This window comes from Bos indicus, chromosome 21 (genome assembly GCF_029378745.1).
Source record: "Bos indicus isolate NIAB-ARS_2022 breed Sahiwal x Tharparkar chromosome 21, NIAB-ARS_B.indTharparkar_mat_pri_1.0, whole genome shotgun sequence".
Taxonomy (NCBI): Eukaryota; Metazoa; Chordata; class Mammalia; order Artiodactyla; family Bovidae; genus Bos; species Bos indicus.
The window spans coordinates 67,637,325-67,658,491 of record NC_091780.1 but is presented as its reverse complement, the minus strand read 5'-3'; the positions used below and the strand labels follow the sequence as shown (position 1 = coordinate 67,658,491).

Below are 21,167 nucleotides of genomic sequence, written 5' to 3'. Positions count from 1 at the left end.
GGGCCTCCGAGAGTGAGCTGAGAAAGAAGCCGAGACTCCTCAGTCAGGTTTATTTTCCTCTAATGAGACAGTTTCAGCATTTCAAAGTTGGGCATTCTACACTCTTACAAACTTCAGTTATTAGCATCAGGAACACAAAAACGTTGCAAGACCTCAAAACACAAATAAATACCAAATAAAACCACACAAGATATACAGTAAACAAAAATATCAAACATAATAATGCTATCAGGAAGTCAGACATGTTGTTGACCCACAGTTAACAACATGATTATTGCTGGGCAATAACTCACACGGTCCTTTTGTGTTTTTTTCTCAGAAGAGCAGAAGAACACGGGACGTGGTCACTGGTCACAATCACTTGGACTGTCAAGATGGGTCCTCACAGCGAGCGGCTGTACAGACGCAAGGTTTTATTTTTTTAAAACAGGCAGATTAAAAATACAGAGTCACACAAGAGATTGGCCTTCTTTGGTCTTTGTTTTGGGTAAGAGAACTGAACGCAGAGGTGTGCCATCAGAGAAAGAACCGATTCTCAAAAGTGTCTACGTGGATGTACACTTCCTTGACCACAGACTCTGTTAACTCTACAGGTAATTCTCATAGAAATCCTGGAAAATAATGCCAGCTTTTTGTGTTTACCAATTAAGTCGTTGAGTTTGCTGTGGAAGTTATCTTACTGGTCTAAAGGGACTAGTTGGGAACAGATCGCCACTGACTGCAGGAGTGGTGCAGCCACCCTGGACTCCACCTCTTTTGTTGCGAGTTCACAAGACAGACTAGACGCAGCAGCAGCAGCAGCAGAAATGAAATGCGGGCACTGCTTCGAGCCACTCATCCGGGCCTCTGCCCGTGGGCCGACCCCCACGCCCCGGGCGCTGAGGCCAGCAGAAACGCCTCCACCCCCGCCGCCCCAGCTCCCCGGGGGGCAACCAGCGCAGAGACGGCCGGCCACCTGCCCTGGCTGCAGCCCCCAGCTGACCCCATCCGGCCTGGACCCTCGGGGACATGATCTACTTTGGAAGAAACAGAGCTATCGAGATTTGCGAACAGAAAGCAGAACCATGGTCTTGGGCTGAGCAGCAGACTGGGTGACGGACCCCCCGCCGCCCCCTGCCCCGCCATCAGGTCACGGAGCAAAGGAGCGCCTGGATTTCCCCCAGCTCTCCTCTGCGGCCAGGTCAGTGACAGTCTGGACTAGAAGTTACAAAGCGGGGTTACCAGCTCTGCCTGAGCCCTTTCCAGCCCTGCTGGTCAGCACCAGCAGAGGGGCGGGTTTCGGAGGGCGGAGGTGTGGCTGAGCCCCACGTGGCTCCTGGTCCCTGGCCAGCGCCCGTGAGGGCGGGCGGAGATGCTGGGGCTGGAGCCGTCCACGCCCAGCTCAGGGTGACAGTCGCCCCTCCGAGCGTGGGCCGGGAGGCACAGCGGGCCTGGGTGGCTGGAGGTGTGCGCCCCTGGGGTACACTCGGGGGCCCGCACCTGCTGTTTCAGGGTTCGGCCGGCTGCCCGCAGGCTGCAGGCTGGATGCCAGGCCCGGCATGGGAGACCATCCCTCGACACTGAGTGCCGGGGGGCGACGGGGACGCGGGACCGCAGGTGGCTGGGGACCCTGCAGAGACGAGCTGTCAGGAGACCGCCCGCCCCTTTCTGGCCAGGATGGCCACGTGGGCCCCTGCCGCCCGTCTGAGGGCCTGGTGGGGCCCGCCTCCAGGACAGGGGGGCCGCCGGCTGGGAGCTGCCTGCTCACCCCGCGGCGGGGCTCTGGGGCTGGGCAGGGGGCAGACGGCGGCCCTCCTCACCCACCTGCACAGTGACTGTGCCACCCTCCCGTGGGACGGGCTTGTGAACAATTCACACGCGTCCCTGCTGTCTCCGTGTCACCGATACAACCGCCGACTGAAAACCCCTGACCTGTGACAGAGGCCCAGGTGGGCCAGAGCCCAGCCCCCCGGCCCCCACCCACAGGCAAGACCCTCAGCCGGCCGCAGGGGCCCTGCAGGTCTCTGTTTCCACGACAGGCGATGGGGCTGGGACGCAGGCGGGCTGACCCCGCGTGGGACTCACCGCGGTTCCTCTAAAGCACTGGAACGGCCTGTTCCGTGGGGAACTTGATACTGAGTTAATGCGGAAAACGCATCTGTGCGCCGTGTCTGAAACCTGTCCCTTGGCCGGGGCCTGGTGGGGGTGGGGCTGGAGGGGGCCCAACGTCAGATGGACCACAGAGCGGCGCCCCCCTGCGTGGCTGGCTTCCCCGCGGCTCACCGCGGCCTGAAGCTCCCGCCACGACCCAGCGTCCACCCCGGGCACAGTGAGCCGGGTCCCACGGCTCCGGGGGTGGGGTGGGGGTCCATCTCCCACTAGAGGGGCTCCTGGAAAGCCCCCTCACCACTGGCCAGATGCTTCCGGAGTGCTGCCGACAGGCTCCCCACCCAGGGCGGGGAAAGAACTGTTTTATAACAGACCGAGATGCTGCTTCCGTCAGTATTGTCCGTCCTTCTAGTGAAGCAGGAGGAAGTGGCAGGCGGTCCCCGTCGGTCACCTCTGGCCTCCCGGGAACACCGTCTGGAGGTGGGGGCCGCCCGGAGCCCCGGGAGTCCAGGCACCTTCGAGGGAGCTGTGGTCCCGCAGCACCTGCAGGAGCCCCTCCTCTGTGAGCGGACGGGGGTGGGGGGGGGCGGCGGGACCGAGGACGCGATCCGCCCTCGAAGCAACTGGGGTGGGGGCGGGGAGGGAAAGAAACGGAGATGAAGACGACGGAGCTGTAACTGCGGGCGGGCGGGTGCTGGGAACCCATGAGGTCACTTATGGAAGCCCAGGGACGCGGTGGAGAGGAGGTGCTTCCAGCAGGCACTGGGGCGAAGGCACACCCAGGGCGGTCGGCAGCACCAGAGAAGCGGGGCCGCCGGGCACCCCTGGCCGCCCCCGCGGCCGCCGGCAGCCCGCGGCAGGCAGTCTGGGGCGCGCGGCCGGCTGGCCCGTCGTGGGCGCGTCTCTTGGACGAGCGGCACAGATGCGCGGTTCACACACATTGGTTTCGCCTAAGAAGCACCCGTCACGTGTAGCACCCATCAGTGTAAGAGCACCCATGGAGCGGGGTGCATAGCAGGGGCACAGGGCAGGCCCGCTCTTCACAGTTGGACCATTGAGAGAAGGGGAACGGGGTGAGAGGCGCCCCGGGCGGGCGCAGCCGGACGACAGGCCCCGGGGCCGCCCTACCCGTGAGAGGGCGGCCCCAGGACGCCCGTGGCCCAGCCCTGCGGCCCGGGTTGGCGGTCTCTGGAATGCTCAGAGGGCCCCGCGGCGGGCGTCTGGGCCCCGCGCCCGGGACTCGAAGGCGCAGCTCCTGCCCGGCCCTGCCTGCGCCCGTGGGCCCGAGAGATTTGGAATCTGGGATGACGAAGCGGCGGAGGCTCCGGGGCGGGGGTGGGGAGCCGGCGGACGGGGCTGTGGGAGGCCCCCCGAGCAGGCAAAGGTCTAGTTAGTGGTCAAGAGAGTCTGGCTGAACCATCGCCTTCTGGAATCACGGGGAACACAAAGCTGGGGTCGAGAAGCAGCAAGTCACATCTAAGGCACGTGTACAGGATGCCACCATCTCTACGCAAAGGCTGGAGCGAATGCAGCAGTTATGACTGGATGGGGAACACGGTTTCTGCTGTGGCCGCCGTCAGCGCGAAGTCGCCTGCCCACCCCCAACACTGGACACGGAAGTCGGTGTTGTCAGCAAGAGAGAGCGTGTCTGAACACATGGGGCAGAATTTTAAAAACCTACAGGATTTTGTTTAGAACTCCAAAGTTCAACTAATGCCCTATTTTAGGGTGAAAACAATTATAAATCTGAAAATGATGCACAGCATCCATGAGCAATTTTCCTTTCATAGTAATTTTGAAGTAGTGTCATTAACTACGACAGATATTGAAGGTTTACATTTCTAACGAGAAATAACAACAGATTGAATATTCTCTTTCCTATCACAAGTGATAACCAGTGTTTGATATTTTACATTTTCTTCCAAGAAATATCAGTCTATCAACGTTTTAAAATAAAATGTTTGCAGTAACAATTATCTTAGAACTTTAAATTAAAAAATGATTCTGAATTTAGAGACTTTCAAAAAAGACCTAGGTGTACTTCAGGGTCTTCTGACAAACAAATTATTAAAACAGAGACCAGATGAGGCCTTAAAAATAGACAATATACTATATTTGAAACAAGATTGCACTCTTGAATTTTAGAATGAATATATCAGAATTGCATTATTTCATAAATTCTTCTTAACATGCTGACATGTCCAGCTATCCCCAGGTGTGTGTGTGTGTGTGTGTGTGTGTGGTGTGTGTGTGTTCTTTTTTTTGGTGTTCAAGTTTAAGGAAGAAAAAAATTCATGGTTCTTTTCTTTAGCATATATGTTTTCCACCTTAATTAACTAGATCTTTAAAAATGAAAATGAAAACCTTCTCTGACAGCAGTATTTATCTCGTCGAAGGATAAATAATTCTCCAGAGTGAAGTGTCGCTAGTCTATTACAAAACGTGTTGGGTGAGTCCTCACGCGTGGCTCCTCCCGCCGGCCCGCGGCCGCCTTCTGCTGCTTCCTCCGTCTCCCAAGGTCCTTTTCTGAGCGCGAGGACCTCGGTGGAGACGGCCGGTTCAAACCCCCCGGAGGAGTTGCCTTCTGCTCGATCCGCCGCCCCGGGGACGCGTCAGGGGTCCGGCAGGTCCGAAGTATCCACTATGACTTTGATAAAAATGGTGTCGTCTTTGATGTACGTCCCGTTCTCCAGCACAGTCTGGGCCACAAAGACGGGGCACCCGGAGGCGATGTTCATCTCCCCAGTGGGCTTCTTGAAGCTGCTGCTGTTGGGGTCCGGCTTGAACGCATCCCCCAGGTGCCGCCGCGAGGACCCCTGGTCCATCAGCATGAGCGTCACTTTCTGCTTGAAGGGCCAGGGCAGCAGCGCGTCGTACTCGCCGCGCATGATGACGAAGAAGAGCGACAGGTGCGTGCCCTTGCCCATGCCGTCCCCGTTCAGGTAGACCCTGGCGCACATCTTGTAGCCGAAGTAGCCGGTGTAGAAGGGCTGGCTGTACAGAGACAGCGTCTTGCCCATCACGGCCTCCTGCTTCCGCCGCTTGTAGTCGCGGATCTTCCAGATGAGCACGCCGTTGTAGCTGGCGGTCTCCAGGACCTGGAAGCGCAGGTCCATGTCGGCCAGGCGGATGTCGTGCACGCTCAGCATCTGGTCGTGCCGGCTCAGCTGCGACTCCAGCAGGCCTGGCGGGAGACACGGCGGGCGCGCGCACGTGACCCACGGAGGCCTGCCCGCAGGGTGGGGGGTGGGGGTGCCCGCGCCCACGGGGGGCCGGAGACGCACGCCCCGGACCCCCAGCCTCAGCCTGCGGGGCAGGGACACCCCGGAGCACCGGCCTGCTGCCCCCGGCTCCCCGCTCCGGGCGATCCCCCCGGAATCGAAGCTGCTCGGCTCCTTGGCCAGCTTAATCCGGCCCCACGTGCATCCCCGTAATCGGGCTCCTCCCGGTTAATCCTGCTCAGGCGGTTTTAGGACGCTCGCTCAGCAACCCCCTCCCCGCTCCACGCCCAGGCAGCTTCTAGGCATCAGCCACGCTGCCGGGCTGGCCGGGTCCCCTGCCGCCTGCTGGTCACCTTCTGTCCCCTGGCCTTCCTGCGCAGCCCCGCACCTCCGCCCGCAGGCCCGGCCCCGTCGGCGTCCGCCCTGCGCTCTGTGCCTGGCGCAGGAAGCCGGTCACCTGCAGGCGCTCCGCTCTCCCGCACAGCCGGCCCCAGTACCGGCCTGGGACGCGCGGGCTCACCTGTGTTGCGCGCTGCCTGCCCCGCGCTCTTGTCCACGCTCTCCAGCTCGGTCACCCGGTTCTGGAGGGACTCCACGCTGCTCTTCATGCTGTCTGCCTCCTCCCAGTTCTGCCGGAAGGGCCGGATCTCCTTGTCGAGCTCCTTCAGTTTCTCTGCTTGGCTGTCGATGACTCGCTTCCAAATCAAAGTTTCAGAAAGGCAGAACACGGTTAGGACCTGCTGTGAGGGCCGCACCTCTGCAGACCCCCCGCCGGCCCCCACAGGGCGCCTCAGCTCAGGCCCACGGGCCCTCAGGGACCTAGGTCCGAGGTGCAACTGCAGGGCATGCAACCCCCATGTCCCTCTCCCAGCGTCTCAGCTGGGCCTGTGAAGGCCTCTGTCCCATAAAAGATCAAGTGACCAGCAGGGGTGGACCTGTGAGCCTCCGGGGCCACTGTCTCTGTGGCTGCCAAGAGCGCCAGAACCCCTGAGTCCCCACACTGCCCCTGCTGCAGAGAGAAACCGCCCCCCAGTAGGACAGGGCCCGGGTGGGTGGTGGGTCCTCGGGCCCCCAGTGAAGCCAAGAGGCCAGTGCCTATGGGGGGAGGGTCTCTCCCTTGATGCGCTTGGTGCCCAGTGCCCTGTGCCCCCCTGTGGCAGCTCTGCTCACAAACTCGTGGCTGTCGACGTGAGGCTGGATTTAAACCACTCAGAAACCCCCTCTTCCAGAAGCACGTGACCAGCACACCTGTAACCGTCACAGGAGGGGGCCTGGGGCTGAACGGAGGGGTCCAGTCAGCAGGTCTGGCCTGCCCACTTGTAGATGAAGCCAGGGACCTGAAGGGTTTTCACCTCTAAAAACAATCTGCATTTTTGAAATAGAGCACCTGAAGTGGGGCGGCTTAGTCCCTGGAGCTGTGGGGCGAGGGGGCCACCCCCAAAGCCGCGGGCCAAGCAGGGGGAGCCCCGGGGGCCTGCCAAGATCACTTCTCCTTTTGGGGGCCTATTTTTAAACCTCAAGGTTTCAGCGCCTTTGCTGGCTCTTAATAGCTGTGAAAGAACAAACACGTAAGCATGCGTTACTTTTCGGGGTAAAAAGTACAGCGTTAATGTTCCTCATCTTTCCAAGAAACCCTGATATCAGCTAACATCTAAAAAGTAAAGATGACTTCTCCAAAGAACACTGCTTTGCACACTGGGAGCACTTCATTTTTAAATACACATGGCGAGGCACGGCCGGCTCACAAAGCCTGTGTTCTGGGGCCAGTGCTGTTGACACGCATGAACACTTACAGCCACCATGAGTGTCTGACCGCCCTCGACCTGCTCAAGTGACAAAGCGACCACCCGGGCTGCTGTGGGGGCTCGTGAGGATGGAGGGCGCTGACGGACATCTAAGACGGTCAGCGCAGCTCCGAGGGGGCCCGTGGGGCTGCTGGAGCCCGGGGTGAGCGCAGGGCGGAGTGGCCGAGGCTGGTGCTCCTCACTTCTGAGCCCTGCCGCGGGGACCACACGGGACAGCGGCCCGAGGCCACAAGGCGCTCTGGGGACAGAAGCGACTGTGACGCCCCCACTACACACCAGGGGCGAGGAGTCAGCGGGCGGGGCCGGGCAGGAGGGGACATGGGACCGCAGGCGCGCGCGCGCACACACACACACACACACACGGCCCACCCACTACCTAGGAGGCGCTCCTCCCACACCAGGGGACCGTGTGGCTGTCGAGCAGCCCCTTGGCTGGGTGGAGGCTGTGGGTGAGGGCAGCATGTGGACCCGCCCACCCTCCCTGGAGGATGCAGCGAACACGACCTCATGGTTGACGAGTCGTCTCCACCCAGCTGCCGCAGTGTCTCTGTAAACACAGACCTTAAATGCAGGTGAGGGTTTTATCAGAAAAAAGGGCTCAGGAGCTGAGACACATGGCACAGACTGTTCAGAACTAAGTACACCCTCGTCAGGAGACCTGCTCACAGGGCGCCAGCCTCTCCGTCTCGCGCTTGGGCCCCTTGGGGCTCACATCCCCGTCTATCACTCGGGCGACGCGGGTGGGTTCCGGGCTCAGCAAGGGGCCTGGGGACAGGGTGGGACTCACTGACTGGGGGACCACCGCGTCATCCAACTGTTTAAGGAGAAAGGGACTTCCCTGGCGGTCCAGTGGTTATACCCGTGCGCTTCCAGTGCTGTGGCACAGGTTCAACCTCCATCAGGGAGCCAAGACCCACATGCCGCGTGGCACAACAAGAGACAAAACAGAAACGTTCTTTACGAGTAAAGTATTAACAAACTACCCTTCCAGGGATGGAAAACCAAACACACTCTTTGGTTCCACTTCTTTAAGCCCCTCTGGCTGCCCTGCCCAGGGCTGTCAGGACGCTGCACTCCGTGTGGACTCCTTCCAAGTCCGTCCTCAGGGTTCAGACAGGGAGGACACCACGCAGAGAGCTACAGGCTGGTCACCAGTAAGTGGTCCGAGGCACAGGCTGGGCAAAGGCTTCCTGGAGGACGTGGCGTCTACCCTGCCATCTGAGGTGTCCCAGGAGGAGCCAGAGTCGGGACAGGAGGTGGGAAGAAGGTCCGGCCCACCGCGGACAGAGTGGCAAGGTGGCCATATGCAACAGCGGCCAGGCAGGCGGCGTCCTGAACCGCAGTCCAGCCAGTGAGCCCTCCCCTGGCGGCCGGAAGGCTCTGCGGTGGCGACTGAGGTGCAGGGCTGAGCCAGGCTCTGTTGAAACGGTGGTGGAGGGCACCCATGGCCTCAGTATGGACTCTCATTTTTTTTTGGTTATAAATGAACCTACTTCTTCATACACACAATGGAATACTACGCAGCCATAAAAGAGTGAAATAATGCCGGATGGCAGCAACAGGGATCAAAGTAGAGATTATCAGGTGAAGTCAGAAAGAGACAAATACCATATGATATCACTTACATGTGGAATATAAAATCGGACAGAAATGAACTCTTCCACAAAACAGAGACAGTCCGACAGACACAGAGACAGACTGGTGGTTGCCAGGGAAAGGGGGCTGAGGGAGGGATGGCGTGGGGGGCTGGGGTCAGCAAACGAAACTATCATATGTAGACCGGACACACAGGGCCCTGCTGTGTCACACGGGGAACCGTGTGCAACGGCCTGAGGAGAGTCACAACAGGAAGAGTGCCAGCCTACGTCCCCTCACTGCTCACCTGGCCTGTGGCAACACTGCTAACTGGCTATACCCCAATACAAAATCAAAAGTTAAACAAAGGCAGAATGTATACACATCACTTTACTGACAGAAGCATCTAGTCAAAGCTATGGTTTTTACAATAGTCACGTACAGACGTGAGAGGTGGACCAGAAAAAAGGCTGAGTGCTGAAGGATTTATGCTTTCCAATGTGGTGCTGGAAAAGACTCCTGAGAGTCCCTTGGACTGCAAGGAGATCAAACAAGTCAATCTTAAAGGAGATCAAGCCTGAACATTCACTGGAAGAGCTGATGCTGAAGCTGAAGCTCCAATACTGTGGCCACCTGATGCGAAGAGCCAACTCAGTGGAAAAGACCCTGATGCTGGGAAAGACTGAAGGCAGGAGAAGGGGGTGACAGAGGATGAGATGGTTGGATTGCATCATGGACTCAATGCACATGAGTTTGAGATGGTGAAGGACAGGGAAGCCCGGGGTGCTGCAGTCCAGGGGGTCGCAAAGAGTCAGCCCCGACTGAGCAGCTGAACAGCAACATACGGATGTGTAACTGAGTCACTCTGCCGTACAGCAGTAGTTAGCACAACGCTGTGAACCAACTGCACTTCAATAAAAAACTTTGGAAACCATTACATTAAAATAAGAACTAAATAAAAAAAAAAAAATGAACCCCTACCTACTCATTCTTCCTTCAGTTGCCGATATGCTTAACAAGTGGTTTCGAACACGGGGTCACTTCCTCGGCCCTCCCACGCACCTCCAGGCCCTGGGCCGCCGCCAGCCTGCGCACGCGGGCCCTGCTCACGACGGCAGCGCAGGCCTCGGTCCCAGCGTGCTGACCGCTGCCTCCGGGCCCGCAGCAGCACCCGGGGCTTCCCGCAGCAGCCCTGCGGCTCTTTCACGCGGCACCGTGCTTTCCTGGCTTGATTCAATACCTGTGTCTGGCACCTTTTCGACTATAACCTAATGTTTCATAGTGCTTTTCCTTGTCTCTGGACAACCACCAAGTTTAATACAAGTGAAATTAATTTAATAAACCCCTATGCAATTCAAAGCATTATAACTAACCTCAACAATAAGATGGGAGGCAAGATGATCTCCAAGATGCTGTGACTCTGAGCTATTAGAAATATTTTATCTTCCAGGCAATTTAGGGAAACACTGGCCACAGGCACAAGAGGACCATTCTGGCGACACAGGAATGATTCTCACCCTAGTGTGTGACACACACAGAACGATCAGCCTGAAGGCACCCCGAATCGGCCAGTGGGAGGACGCTGTCTGGAAGAATAACCTACAACAAGCACCTGATGGAATCCTGAGCGGGTCACAGAGACAAGGAGCCACAATCTAATCCGGCTGTTTAGGCGTCACCCTTCTCAGAGCAGCGAGGGCCTACGTGTTTGGGATGGAGGTACCTTTGGGTCACTCTGGCGAGATAAAATGATGTGAGTACCTGCGTCGCTGGAAGATTCAGAACAAAACAGCTTGGCTTTAGTTCACTTTAGGAAGTGAAACTTGACACACAGCTACTCAGGAACAACATGAAATCTTAGATAATATTCATAAAAGCAGCTAATTTTAAAAAACCTAGGCTTTGGTCTTATTTCACCAACAATGAATCAAAGCCACAGGGGAGAGGGGATGGGGCTGGGCCTCCAGGAACAGGCAGAAGGGGCGCCTGCAGCCTTCCAGGCCAGTTTCAGACCCAGGTGCCCCACAAACCCAGGCTGCCCTGTGAACCTAGATCACCCATGAACCCAAGCCAGCCACAAACCCAGGGTGCCCCACGAACCCAGGCCATCCTGTGAACCCAGGGCACCCCACTAACCCAGGCCACCCATGCACCCAGGCCACTTCCCCGAGTTTCACTTAAGCAAGAGAAACAAGCTGCCCTGTGGACAAAGGTCAGGGTTTTGGCTCAGATGTCTCCCTGAGAAAGTCCTGGCGGAGAACACAGACGTATTCCCTCCGACCCAGCCATAGTCTTACACCTCTTACCTGTAAATGGAGTATTTTGGATTCATTATTTCGAAGCATTTCCTTCTGTCTCTCAATTTCAATTTCGAAGCTGCATATCTGGTTGTGCAAACTCTGTATGCTCTTGTTTTTTTCTACACTTTCGTTTTGCAGCAAGGAAACCTGAAAAAAGAGAGCCTCCAATTAAGCAAACACCACGGTCTTAATGTGAATTGACAACAATTCTAACATGAGTCATGAAATGCTGACAACACGGGCCTTCTGTGCACTCACTGGAAGGAGTTTCAGGAACAAACCCCTCCCCACAGGAAAGGGGGGTTCTGGCCGTTCAACAGGGACCCAAACCGTGGTTCTCAGAACCTTTTCTAGGAGTCAAGTAAGATGAGCCGAGTGCCTTTCAGAACAAGCAGGACGCTTTCTAAAGATTTTGCTGAAAACACATAAATCTTTTATCAGAGTGGCTTTCAAACTCTGATGAGAAAACAGTGGGAAACGCCTCCCTGCAGCTCAGCTTCTCGGTGCGTGCCTTGAACACAGGTGCCTATTCCTAAAAACAGGATCCCCAAACCAACCTGTCCTAATCAACTATAACGTACCTGGCACTTTCTATTTTATTCCATTTTACTTTAAAAAATGCTAGTTGCAACCCACTAAATTATTTCACAGCTACCAGTGGACCACTCGCCGCCCTGTGAGGAGCTCTCAGCAGAATGCGGGAGCAGGAAGGGGAGGGTCCCACACGTGGCGCAGGGAATCCTTGGGGCAGCCCGCCGCCCCAGAGAGGAGGCGCAGAAGGCGGAAGGGGGTTCCGGGGGGCGGGAGTGTCGGGGTAACTGGGGGTGCCAGGGGATGGCGGTGTTGGGGGGATGGGAGGGACACCAGGGGATGGGATGGCCGGGAGACCACGGTGGTCCAGGAAGGGCCTGCTGGGGCCAGTTCCAAGCCCACCTTTGACATTTTCAAAGTTCCTTTCTGAAAAATAATCAGCTCCCAAGAACCAATTTACACAGGACTTAAAAGCCCCAGGGTGAGGAATTCAAGGACGACTCTACAAGGCGTCTCCTCACAATGTTCCCACAAGGGCACTCGGGATGGCCCTGGAGGCTCAGTGGTTAAAGAATCCACCAGCCAATGCGGGAAACCAAGGGCAGACCCTCTGAAAGCCTCCCTCTGCCCGTGGCCTTCTCTGCCCACAAGCGCTGGGGTCCCCCACCTCCCTCCCCCCACCCGGAAGACAGCACGCTGCGTCGCGGCTGCACTCGGAGGTGCCCTCTAATGCTGCCAGCACCTGAGGACCGCCTGGCCACGTGACAGCTCACAGGCATCTCGGGCGGCATCTGGCTCCTGACCTCATCCCTGTGAGGAACCACCAGCCCAAAGTCAGCATCCTGCTGGGAGGCAGTGCCTTTCGGGCACTGTCTCAGTCTGTTTTATTTATAACAAATGTATTTACAAAAGAATACAAAACCCGCAATATATATTTCAACTCCCCTAGGGTTTCATGCAGCATAAACGGACTCTCCTTCCTAAAATAGGCCGCCTCACTGGTCCCCGGCTTCCCACACAGGACCAGCCTGCAGCATCCAGCCTGGGGCATGGGTGGCTGGCAGCGGTGTTTTGCTTTTTCTAAAGCTACAACTCCCTCATTCCCATCTGCTGAAGATGGACATGGTTCCTGGGCCCCGTAGCCTCACAACCCCACAAAGAGCAATCGTGCACACGGGCCAGCCGCCTTCACACGACTCTCGGTGATACTCCCCACACCAACGGCAACTTCTGCCGCGGATCAGGCCACCTGACCTACACTGACCATCACACATCCTGCCACACCAAACTCTCCCATTTTAAAATTTTTATTTATTTATTTAACTTTATCTTTGGCTGTGCTGGGACTGTGCTGCTTGCTGCACATGGGCTTTCTCTGTTTGCAGTGAGCTGGGGCTACTCTTTGGCCACCTGATGTGAAGAGCTGACTCACTGGAAAAGAACCTGATGCTGGGAAAGATTGAAGGCAGGAGAAGTGGGCAACAGAGGACAAGATGGTTGGATGGCATCACCGACTCCATGGACATGAGTTTGAGGAGGCTCCGGGAGTCAGTGACGGACAGGGAGGCCTGGCGTGCTGCAGTCCACAGGGTCACAAAGAGTTGGACGTGACTGGGCGCCTGCACTGACTGACTGGGGCTGCTCTGCGGTGCCAGGCTCTGGCTCCCCACTGCGGTGGCTCTCCTGCTGCTGAGCATGGGCTCCAGGGTGCGCAGGCTGAGCTGCTTGCTCCACAGCATGTGCGATCTTCCCGACCCAGGGATTGAACCTGTTTCCCCTGCACTGACTGGCAGATTCCTACCCACTGTGCCCCCAGGGGAGTCCGCCTCAGCAAACTCTTAATGTCTTTATGGAGGGATTGTCCTTAAACTCAGTTTTATTTACATATTTTAATCAAGGATCCCAGCCCCTGGGTGCCAGCAGACCCCCGCTTTCACCTGCCTACCAGGTAGACGCCGCAGGCACAGGGAAGCCCACTGGCAGCCGTGTTTCCCAGAATCCACGCAGCAGACCAAGCAGGGTCCCCACCGAGACCCTCCTCCCTGAGCACACCCTCCACCCCCACCTGTCTGGGGGCACTCTAAGACTTCCTTGTGACTTAAGCTTTCCTAAAATGTAAGATGGGTGTTTTCAGGTCTGGACTTACAGTTTTGTTGTTGTTTTTTTTTTTTAAAGTTTGACTGTGAATGTAGTAATTGGTCTTTCTGAATCAACTCAAATATTCTATTTTCTACCCTTGATGAACAAAATATCAAGATCCGACTGAACAATTCCATGCTGAGAAACAAATTCCCACTTTAAGAAAACACAAACATCTCCATCTGTTGTCCGGGTCTGCTCTTGGGCCCAGAGAAGAGATGCCAGCTCCTCATGGACACAAGGAAAGATGTGCAGGGCAGGGGCCTGGCTGTCCCTAGTGGGGGGCTCAGGGAGGGGCTCACCCCTGAGCAAAGCCACGGGAACAGACGTTTCAAATCTGCCCCCCACTGGCTGGTGTGTGGTGTGTGCAAGGGGGAGGACCGCCGGGGAGGGCATGTGGGCCGTGCAGCCGGGTCCCGGGGTTTCCAACAGTGCAAAGAGGATGCTTTCAGGGTGCTGGGGTGGCAGGACAGGAGGGCGTAGGATGGGATGACCCCCATCTCCCCCTCCTGCACCCCTGGAAGCCCTCCTGGTGACAGCCCCGCCTACCACTGAGGGGGTGGGCACACCCCTGAGCCCCGCGCCACGGTTACATAACCAGCACAGCTGGAACAAAACAATTCACTCTACAGGGAAGGAGAACCTTTTAGATAAATGAGAAGCTGTATCTGTGAGAGACCAAAAGCCCTGCGATCCACGCCTATAGTTTGAAAACGCAGAAACAAAGCATTCTTCAAAAAGAGGAGAAAAAGGCATTTATAGGTAAACCATCGCTGAACTCAGAGCAAATATGTGCTCATGGGAAAGTTATAAATCATTCATGTGACACAGATTCTACCTCACGGTCAAACAGAAGCTCCTCCTGTCCCACGCGCGTGTACACACAGCACACAATGCCTGTCACAGCTTCTCATCTCCAGCTTAAGCATTTATACTAAGAAATACTTAATGTCATATTTAATAAACATCTTTTGATTTAAAACTTTACACTCCTTCAAGCACATTTACATTTTAAATTGCTTGGGTTTAACACTCAAAACAAGATATTCAAATCTTTACAAACCTTTAGAAAGCAAACATCAACTCCTGGGGCTGCCGTAACTCATCCCAGCGGCCTCCTATCACACGTTCTCAACACATGTTTGCTGAATATCAAATTAAGTTCTTATTTTTGTATACAAGCCACAAGCCACAGTGGGAGATCTATAACCTTCTTCTCTGTCAAGCCTTGGAGGTTTTCATCCTTTGAGAAAACAGGCCTGGCGAGCTGAGCACCACAGAACAAACTCCCCCAGGAAGGAGTGTTCTGTGGGCAGGCGCCTGCTAAGGAGTGCAGACCCCACAGCGGGGCTTCGAGGAGACGCCCAGGAGGGCAGGTGTGTCTGGGGAGGGGCTGTGTGGCCCCCAAACTTCCACAATCAACTGTATCCCTGGTCGGGGAACTAAGATCCCACGTGCTGCAGGGCAGCTAAGCCTGTGCGCTGCAGTAAAGGCCTGGCACGGTCCAAACACAAAAACGGAACAGGAGTGACTGGTGATGTGGAAACGTCCTTCCCTCCCATCTCTTAGAGGAGGGTCACGCACGGGACACCGGTGCCCTTCCAGATCGCGGCTGGCGGGCTTTCTGTAAACAACCAGAGAGCAGTGACTGGGGGCTGTGCGGGCCACACGGGCCCCGTGTCAACGCTGCCATCCCGGTGTGAAAGCAGCCATGGGCCATACTGACGAAGTGTGCGTGGCCGCGTTTCAATAAAGCTTTATTTACAAAAAGACAGCGTTGGGGGGTGCAGGCTGGAAGCGACAATCCCTGTTCTAACTCAATACTAAGAGAATCACCATGTGAGTTTAAAAAGCACTTCATACACACTTGGCAACTGAAAAACAAAGAGCAAGCTAGCAAGCTAACAAAACCACATACCTTCATTTATAAACTCAAGATCGCTTGAAAAGAACTTTACTTTTTTGACACTTCATGGTGTTTCTTTTATCCAAAACCCCTTACTAAATAAAAATAAGATTTTCTTCTTCACACAATATGAAGAAATTATTAGAAGCCGGCAGAAGCCAGAAACGGCAGGGCGTACCTTCTTCTCCAGGGAGTTGCTCCACTCCTTGAGCAGGTTGACATGCTGCACTGCGGAGCTGGCCTCATGGGCCTTGATCTGCTGGTTTGTCCCCTGAGAATGAAGAGGAGATGCGGTCAGCCAGCCTCCCTCGGTCAGAGGCTCAGACCCTCAGACGACCTCACGCCAGCACCACACATGAAGGGGGGGACTGAATCGGGGAAGGGTCACAGGGCATCTCCAGCCTCAGGAGGGCTGTGCTCAGTGGCCCCTGAGCTACTGTGTGCAGGCAAGGGGGCCGTACCGAGAGGAACCGAGCAGCTCAAAGATGAGGCGCTGCGATTCTGCGCCCACTGCCTCGAGGCCGTGGGCTTCACTCACCCCTCAATTTACCTAGGCTTCAGACTTCCAACATTAAGAAATTAAATTTCAGACATATCCCTTTTGTTCCTTAGTAAGTTTTCTGCACTAAAATAGAAATGGAAAACGTCGAGACATCTGCAAGTCGTAACTAGATGGTCCTACAATAATCTAGTGAATGTGCAATCCAAGTAGGATTCTAAGTCATCTATTAGGATATTAACTTACTAGTGAAACACTAGTATCAGAAAATCTACTGTCCCTAACTATTCTAAGTATACTTAGAAAGTTACGTACAGAACATAAACAATCTACAGAGTACATAAGATGTAGACCATCTCAGAGTCGATAATGAGCACGTGAAACAGTACTTCATATATTTAAGAAAATAATTGGTATAAGAATGTAATTTGTTTTGGATACTGGAAAATTTAAAAGCCATGGAAAGCATTTTGATGATCTCCAAAACATATACTCTGTACATAGAATATTCATATATATATGTTCATACAAGTATTGCTAAATATCAACATATATATATACATACACAGAATGAATGGTGTGTAAGTACATACGACATAACAGCGGTGAGGGCTCAGTCTCTTTGAGAGCCGAGCAGAGGGCAAGCTACATTCGTTCTCACTCTCAGGCTTTTTGCTTTCTAAGAAAATGCTGAGATGCCAATATCTCTGCACTGATTTCACAATAACGTATTGATAATACATAAAAATCAAATATAAAGTGCTTTAATTGAAGTATATACTGCCCTTTGATAGTTCTAAAATCAAGATATGCATTTAAATGAAGACTAGTTCAAATCCACTAGCAACCTCAGGTGTGTTAAAAAAAATCACTTTCTAAGAAAATGTTGAGATGCTAATATCCCTGTACTGATTTCACAATAATGTATTGATAATACATAAAAATCAAATATAAAACTCTTCAATTGAAGTATATACTGACCGTTGATAGTTCTAAAATCAAGACATACATTTAAATGAAAACTAGTTCAAATCCACCAGGAGTCTCAGGTGTGTTAAAAAAACAAAAAAACCAGGAGCAGGCACAGGCGTGGCAGTGGAGGCGACTCCTCTCCGCCCGGCAGTCCGGGAGGTGTGGCGTGTGCATGGGACGCACTAAGGACACACGCGTGTGCAACGCTCACGGCTGTGCGCTGGCACACATGTGTGCTGCCGAAGCCATGTCCGGGGCGCCAGTCTACCTAGAGACCCCACCCCACGTCCTGCTGGTTTCAGTGTGATCCTTCTGCTAAGGCATTAACTCCCCCTCAGCACAGGTGTCCACCTGAAGTCTCACGACACCCCCGGCCTGAAAAGTGGGCCCAACGGCTGCTGCACGCGGCTCTGCCACTGTGCGCAGCTGGTGACTCGGCGCCATAACAGAACGGAAAGCTCGGAGCCTGCACGTTAAAATGTCAACAGAGTTAACTTTCTCTCATGGCGGAATGTCAGCGACTGGGAAGGACGAATGTCGGATACTGACCTGAAAAACGCAGCCATAGCGCTTAAAACTACAGGTGCTGGGGGCATTGACACACTCTGACAAGTGTGCACTCAACTGCAACGGGAAAGAGACGTGAGTTGTGGCACAAACGTTTGCATGAAAATGTTCAAACATATCAAGGGCACAGGTAGCATCTGCGTTCTAATATCACGAATGGGGTTCATCAGCAGGTGTGTTTACACCACCTGCTTCCTGGACTTCTACCCAGTAAATATACAGCATCATCACGTGTATACACATATATACTAAATATACAGTATCATCACGTGCATACACATATATACACCATATACAGAAATACATTTACTGTAACATTTCTTACACTTGCGGCTTTTTTTAGAACAACTTGTTTTGTGACACGCTGTCCGCAGAATTTTAAGAAGGAAAAAAAAAACTGAAAAGCACATTTAAAGACTATAAACAAAAAAATTGCATGAAACACAAAAAATAGAAAGCATTCCGATGTAGCTGGGCCACACACCTGTATACAGTACACAGAAGTAGGTGTCTCTCTCTCCAGGGAAGCGCACACAGGCGCTCCCGGCCCCCCACACTCACAACAACTGCAGAGGGGACTCTCCTTCTGAAAAGACTCCCCTCCCTCAGTTTGCCCAGAAATTCATGTGGCTTTTCAGAGACCCCTGAGTCATCCTAATGGCACGGATCTGAACGTGCTCCCCTCCACTTCGGGAGGACAACCAGGAGGAGCCACGTGCTCCGCTACAACGTCGGCAAATGGCCAAACACACACCACTTGGGATGCCCCGCAGGGGAGGAGGTAATGGAAACATCTGCATTTTATAGACACGGAGTTTTGCGTTAGACTAACACAGTCTAAAAAATAATCTCTTTCTTTATTGGAAACTCAAGGGACAGATTTTCTTTAGAGAAAACGATCAGACCCTGAATTAGCAGAGCAGCTTGTGAGCGCAGTGCGTGGGGGCCCGGGAGCGTGTTCTCCCGGGAGCCAGCGCGTGTAGGACTTCGCTCTGGTGGGTGAAGGTGGCCACGATGCCTTTTCCTCTGTTCTCTGGGACACAGTCCCCTCCCGCCAGGTCCGTACTCAGGGCGAGAGGGAGAGGCTCAAAGCACAGCCTTCCTGCCGGCCGTGCCAGTTACAGGGCAGGCCCGAGGGACCCAGCTGCCCGCTGCCAAGGCCAACCCGGAGGAAGGTCTGGGCCTGGGCAGGGTGGTGGTGGCCGCACCTGGAAGAAGCGCCCAGGAGGCACGTGGCGGGTGACAGGCACAGAAATTCAACAGGCGGCCGTGTGCCGTGACGTCAGTTTGAAAATCGTAAAACGTTTTCTTTCACTGCCATCGGTACAGTCATAAATCTAACCAGCTAATGCTTGTAATGTTAAAATTGGGGACATATCGAGTTTAGCACTATTTTCTACAACTATAAGCTCAGGGTTGTACTTTCCCTAAATTGGCTTCATCATCATTACTCTCAGAGCCCTACAGAATTTAGGGGAGCTTGAGACTACAGCAAGAACCATCTGTAAAAGGGCACCTTTCACCAGAAACCCGAGATCAATGCAGGTTTAAACATTTTTTAAAATAAAGATAACTTAAAGGCAAATGGAGACAATTTTGTTCCTAATATAGATAGCCCTGCCTGAGTCAAAACTGAGGAAAGCATATGGAACCCTGGAAGTTATTTCCACAGCAGCCTCTTCGTACGTTCACTTTAACAGAGGGGCTTCCTAGCTGTGGAGACAGTGCCCTCGCTGTTCTCTGAGGCATAGCCAGGGGCCCAGGAACCACCATCACACCCGGCAAGACCTGCCCCTTCCCAGCAGGGACATTCCGGGACAGGGCACCTCGGTGAGAGGGGCTCCGGGGTCCTGTTGCACCCGTGTCCCTGGCCTCAGGGACGGGAGAGACCGACCTCCCCCACCACTGCAGTACCTGCAGTGTCAAATCCCAGGTGGCTGAAAAGGGCTGAGGTGAGCAGGCTCCGCAGGTCAGAGCGCCCAGGCCCGAGGGCGCTCAGTGTGGGGACCAGGCCTGCAGGCACCCCGAAGCCCACAGGCGCCCCGCCAGCTCCCAGAACAGCAGCCAAAGGGACCCAGGCCAGGGCCAGGTGCAGAGCACCAAGAAGCCATGGAACTGCTCCACCTGGATATACCCTGGTCAGACAAGGTGCCCCCCGCCACCTGCCACCCTCTCACCCCAGGGCAAACCCTGCACGGCCCGTGTGGCGGAAACCGCTCATGAGTATCTCTCAGTCAACTGATCTTCCTGAGACAGTCATAGAGTAATTCCTCTTCTACAGATTTAAACCTAAGAAGTGTCGCCCACGCTTGTACTGAATATATTCCCATTTCCTCAGTTCTCAATATTTTTGCTCTGAATCCACCACTCTGTAGCTTTTAACTGCTTGCTTCTGAAATATCTGATTTTCAATAACAGCAAGAGGTTTTTCATCGTTCTACTCTATTACCACCATGGACTGTGATGACCTCAGGCCTCGGCGTCAAGGGGGAAGTGGGGACCCGTAGGACCCCCAGCCCCTGCAGGGGCGCAGCTGCAGCCCTCACCTCGCTCCTCAGGAGGGTCTGGACGCTGCACTTGTGTGGGCAGGACACTGCCACGCAGGGACACTCCGTGTCTTCGTGTTTCTGGAGGAGAAAGAGAGACCGTTGCTAACTCTGAAACACAAGACCTGCCTTCCTTCAGAGGCCGCCAGCGCCCCCACGAGGCCCCAGAGGGTGCCCCCTGTCCATAGTCATGCCCGTGTGTCCTCAGACTCCCATCACACCTGCATGGGCCGTTGTGTTACAGAAGTGTGAGTGCTGACAAGGCGGGCTCTCCCCAGAGCTCCGCAGACCTGACTGGTCGGAGTGACTTAAGAGGGGGACACTCTAGGACAGTCCTGCCCCAGCCCACCTGCATGCCCTCCAGCCGTGTCCCCCAGGCCGACGCCGCCCTGCCACCTGCGCCCAGCAAGCTCGCTCACACAGGGGTGGATGCCGGGGCCCAGCCTCTGCTGGCTGGGGTGGACATTTCCCCTCTTGCTTCTCAGCTTGGAGTCTGGAAACAATGCTTCTCAAGAGCCTGAAAACAGTGTGATCCCCGGGAATTTAAATTCTGTCCTGAGAACGTGCCTGGATTCCCTTTAATGCAAGGACGATGTAGGTATGTTCCAGTGTGGCCATTCTCTGATGGCACAGATTTCAACATAGAGCCTGGGTGATGGCCACTGCCAAACTCAGTGCCATGGGCACCTGCTGGCACCTGTCCGGTACACCTGCCACCGGCAAAGCATGGGCCAGAGCTCCCGCAGGCCAGCAAGCCCAAGCGGGCCTGGAGACAGCACCTCCAGACACGTGACAGAGGCCACACAGGGAGATCCTAGACCTGCCATGAAACACAACTGTGGAGCCAGGCCTCAGAGGGCAGCACTTGGCAGGAGGAGAGATGGTGGGCTTCCCTCAGGCCTAGGACACTCCGGTTCTGCTGGCAGGGCCTCCAGCCAGGCTGCATCGGGGCAGCGCTAGCCACGGGCTGTCTGACCGGGAGATGTGTGGGCCAGGGACACAGTGCCCGCAAGGACAC

The 21,167-nt window shown here is 54.9% G+C and overlaps 1 protein-coding gene across 2 annotated transcripts in view; it reads right to left on the bottom strand.

Annotated features, from left to right (window-relative positions):
- Window positions 1-36: 36 nt before the first annotated feature.
- The window catches only part of TRAF3 (TNF receptor associated factor 3), a 116,244-nt gene continuing 95,113 nt past the window's right edge, over window positions 37-21,167 (bottom strand). Inside the window, exons 7-12 of one of the 2 annotated variants that reach the window (XM_070775784.1) lie at window positions 20,150-20,230; window positions 17,586-17,660; window positions 15,744-15,836; window positions 10,996-11,136; window positions 5,830-6,004; window positions 37-5,272 (exon numbers count right to left, since the gene is read on the bottom strand). In XM_070775784.1, the coding sequence (XP_070631885.1) occupies window positions 4,701-5,272; window positions 5,830-6,004; window positions 10,996-11,136; window positions 15,744-15,836; window positions 17,586-17,660; window positions 20,150-20,230 (1,137 nt within the window). In that variant the 3' untranslated portion in view covers window positions 37-4,700. The remainder of the gene's footprint in view (window positions 5,273-5,829; window positions 6,005-10,995; window positions 11,137-15,743; window positions 15,837-17,585; window positions 17,661-20,149; window positions 20,231-21,167) is intronic. The other variant, XM_070775785.1, reaches the window with a different exon arrangement.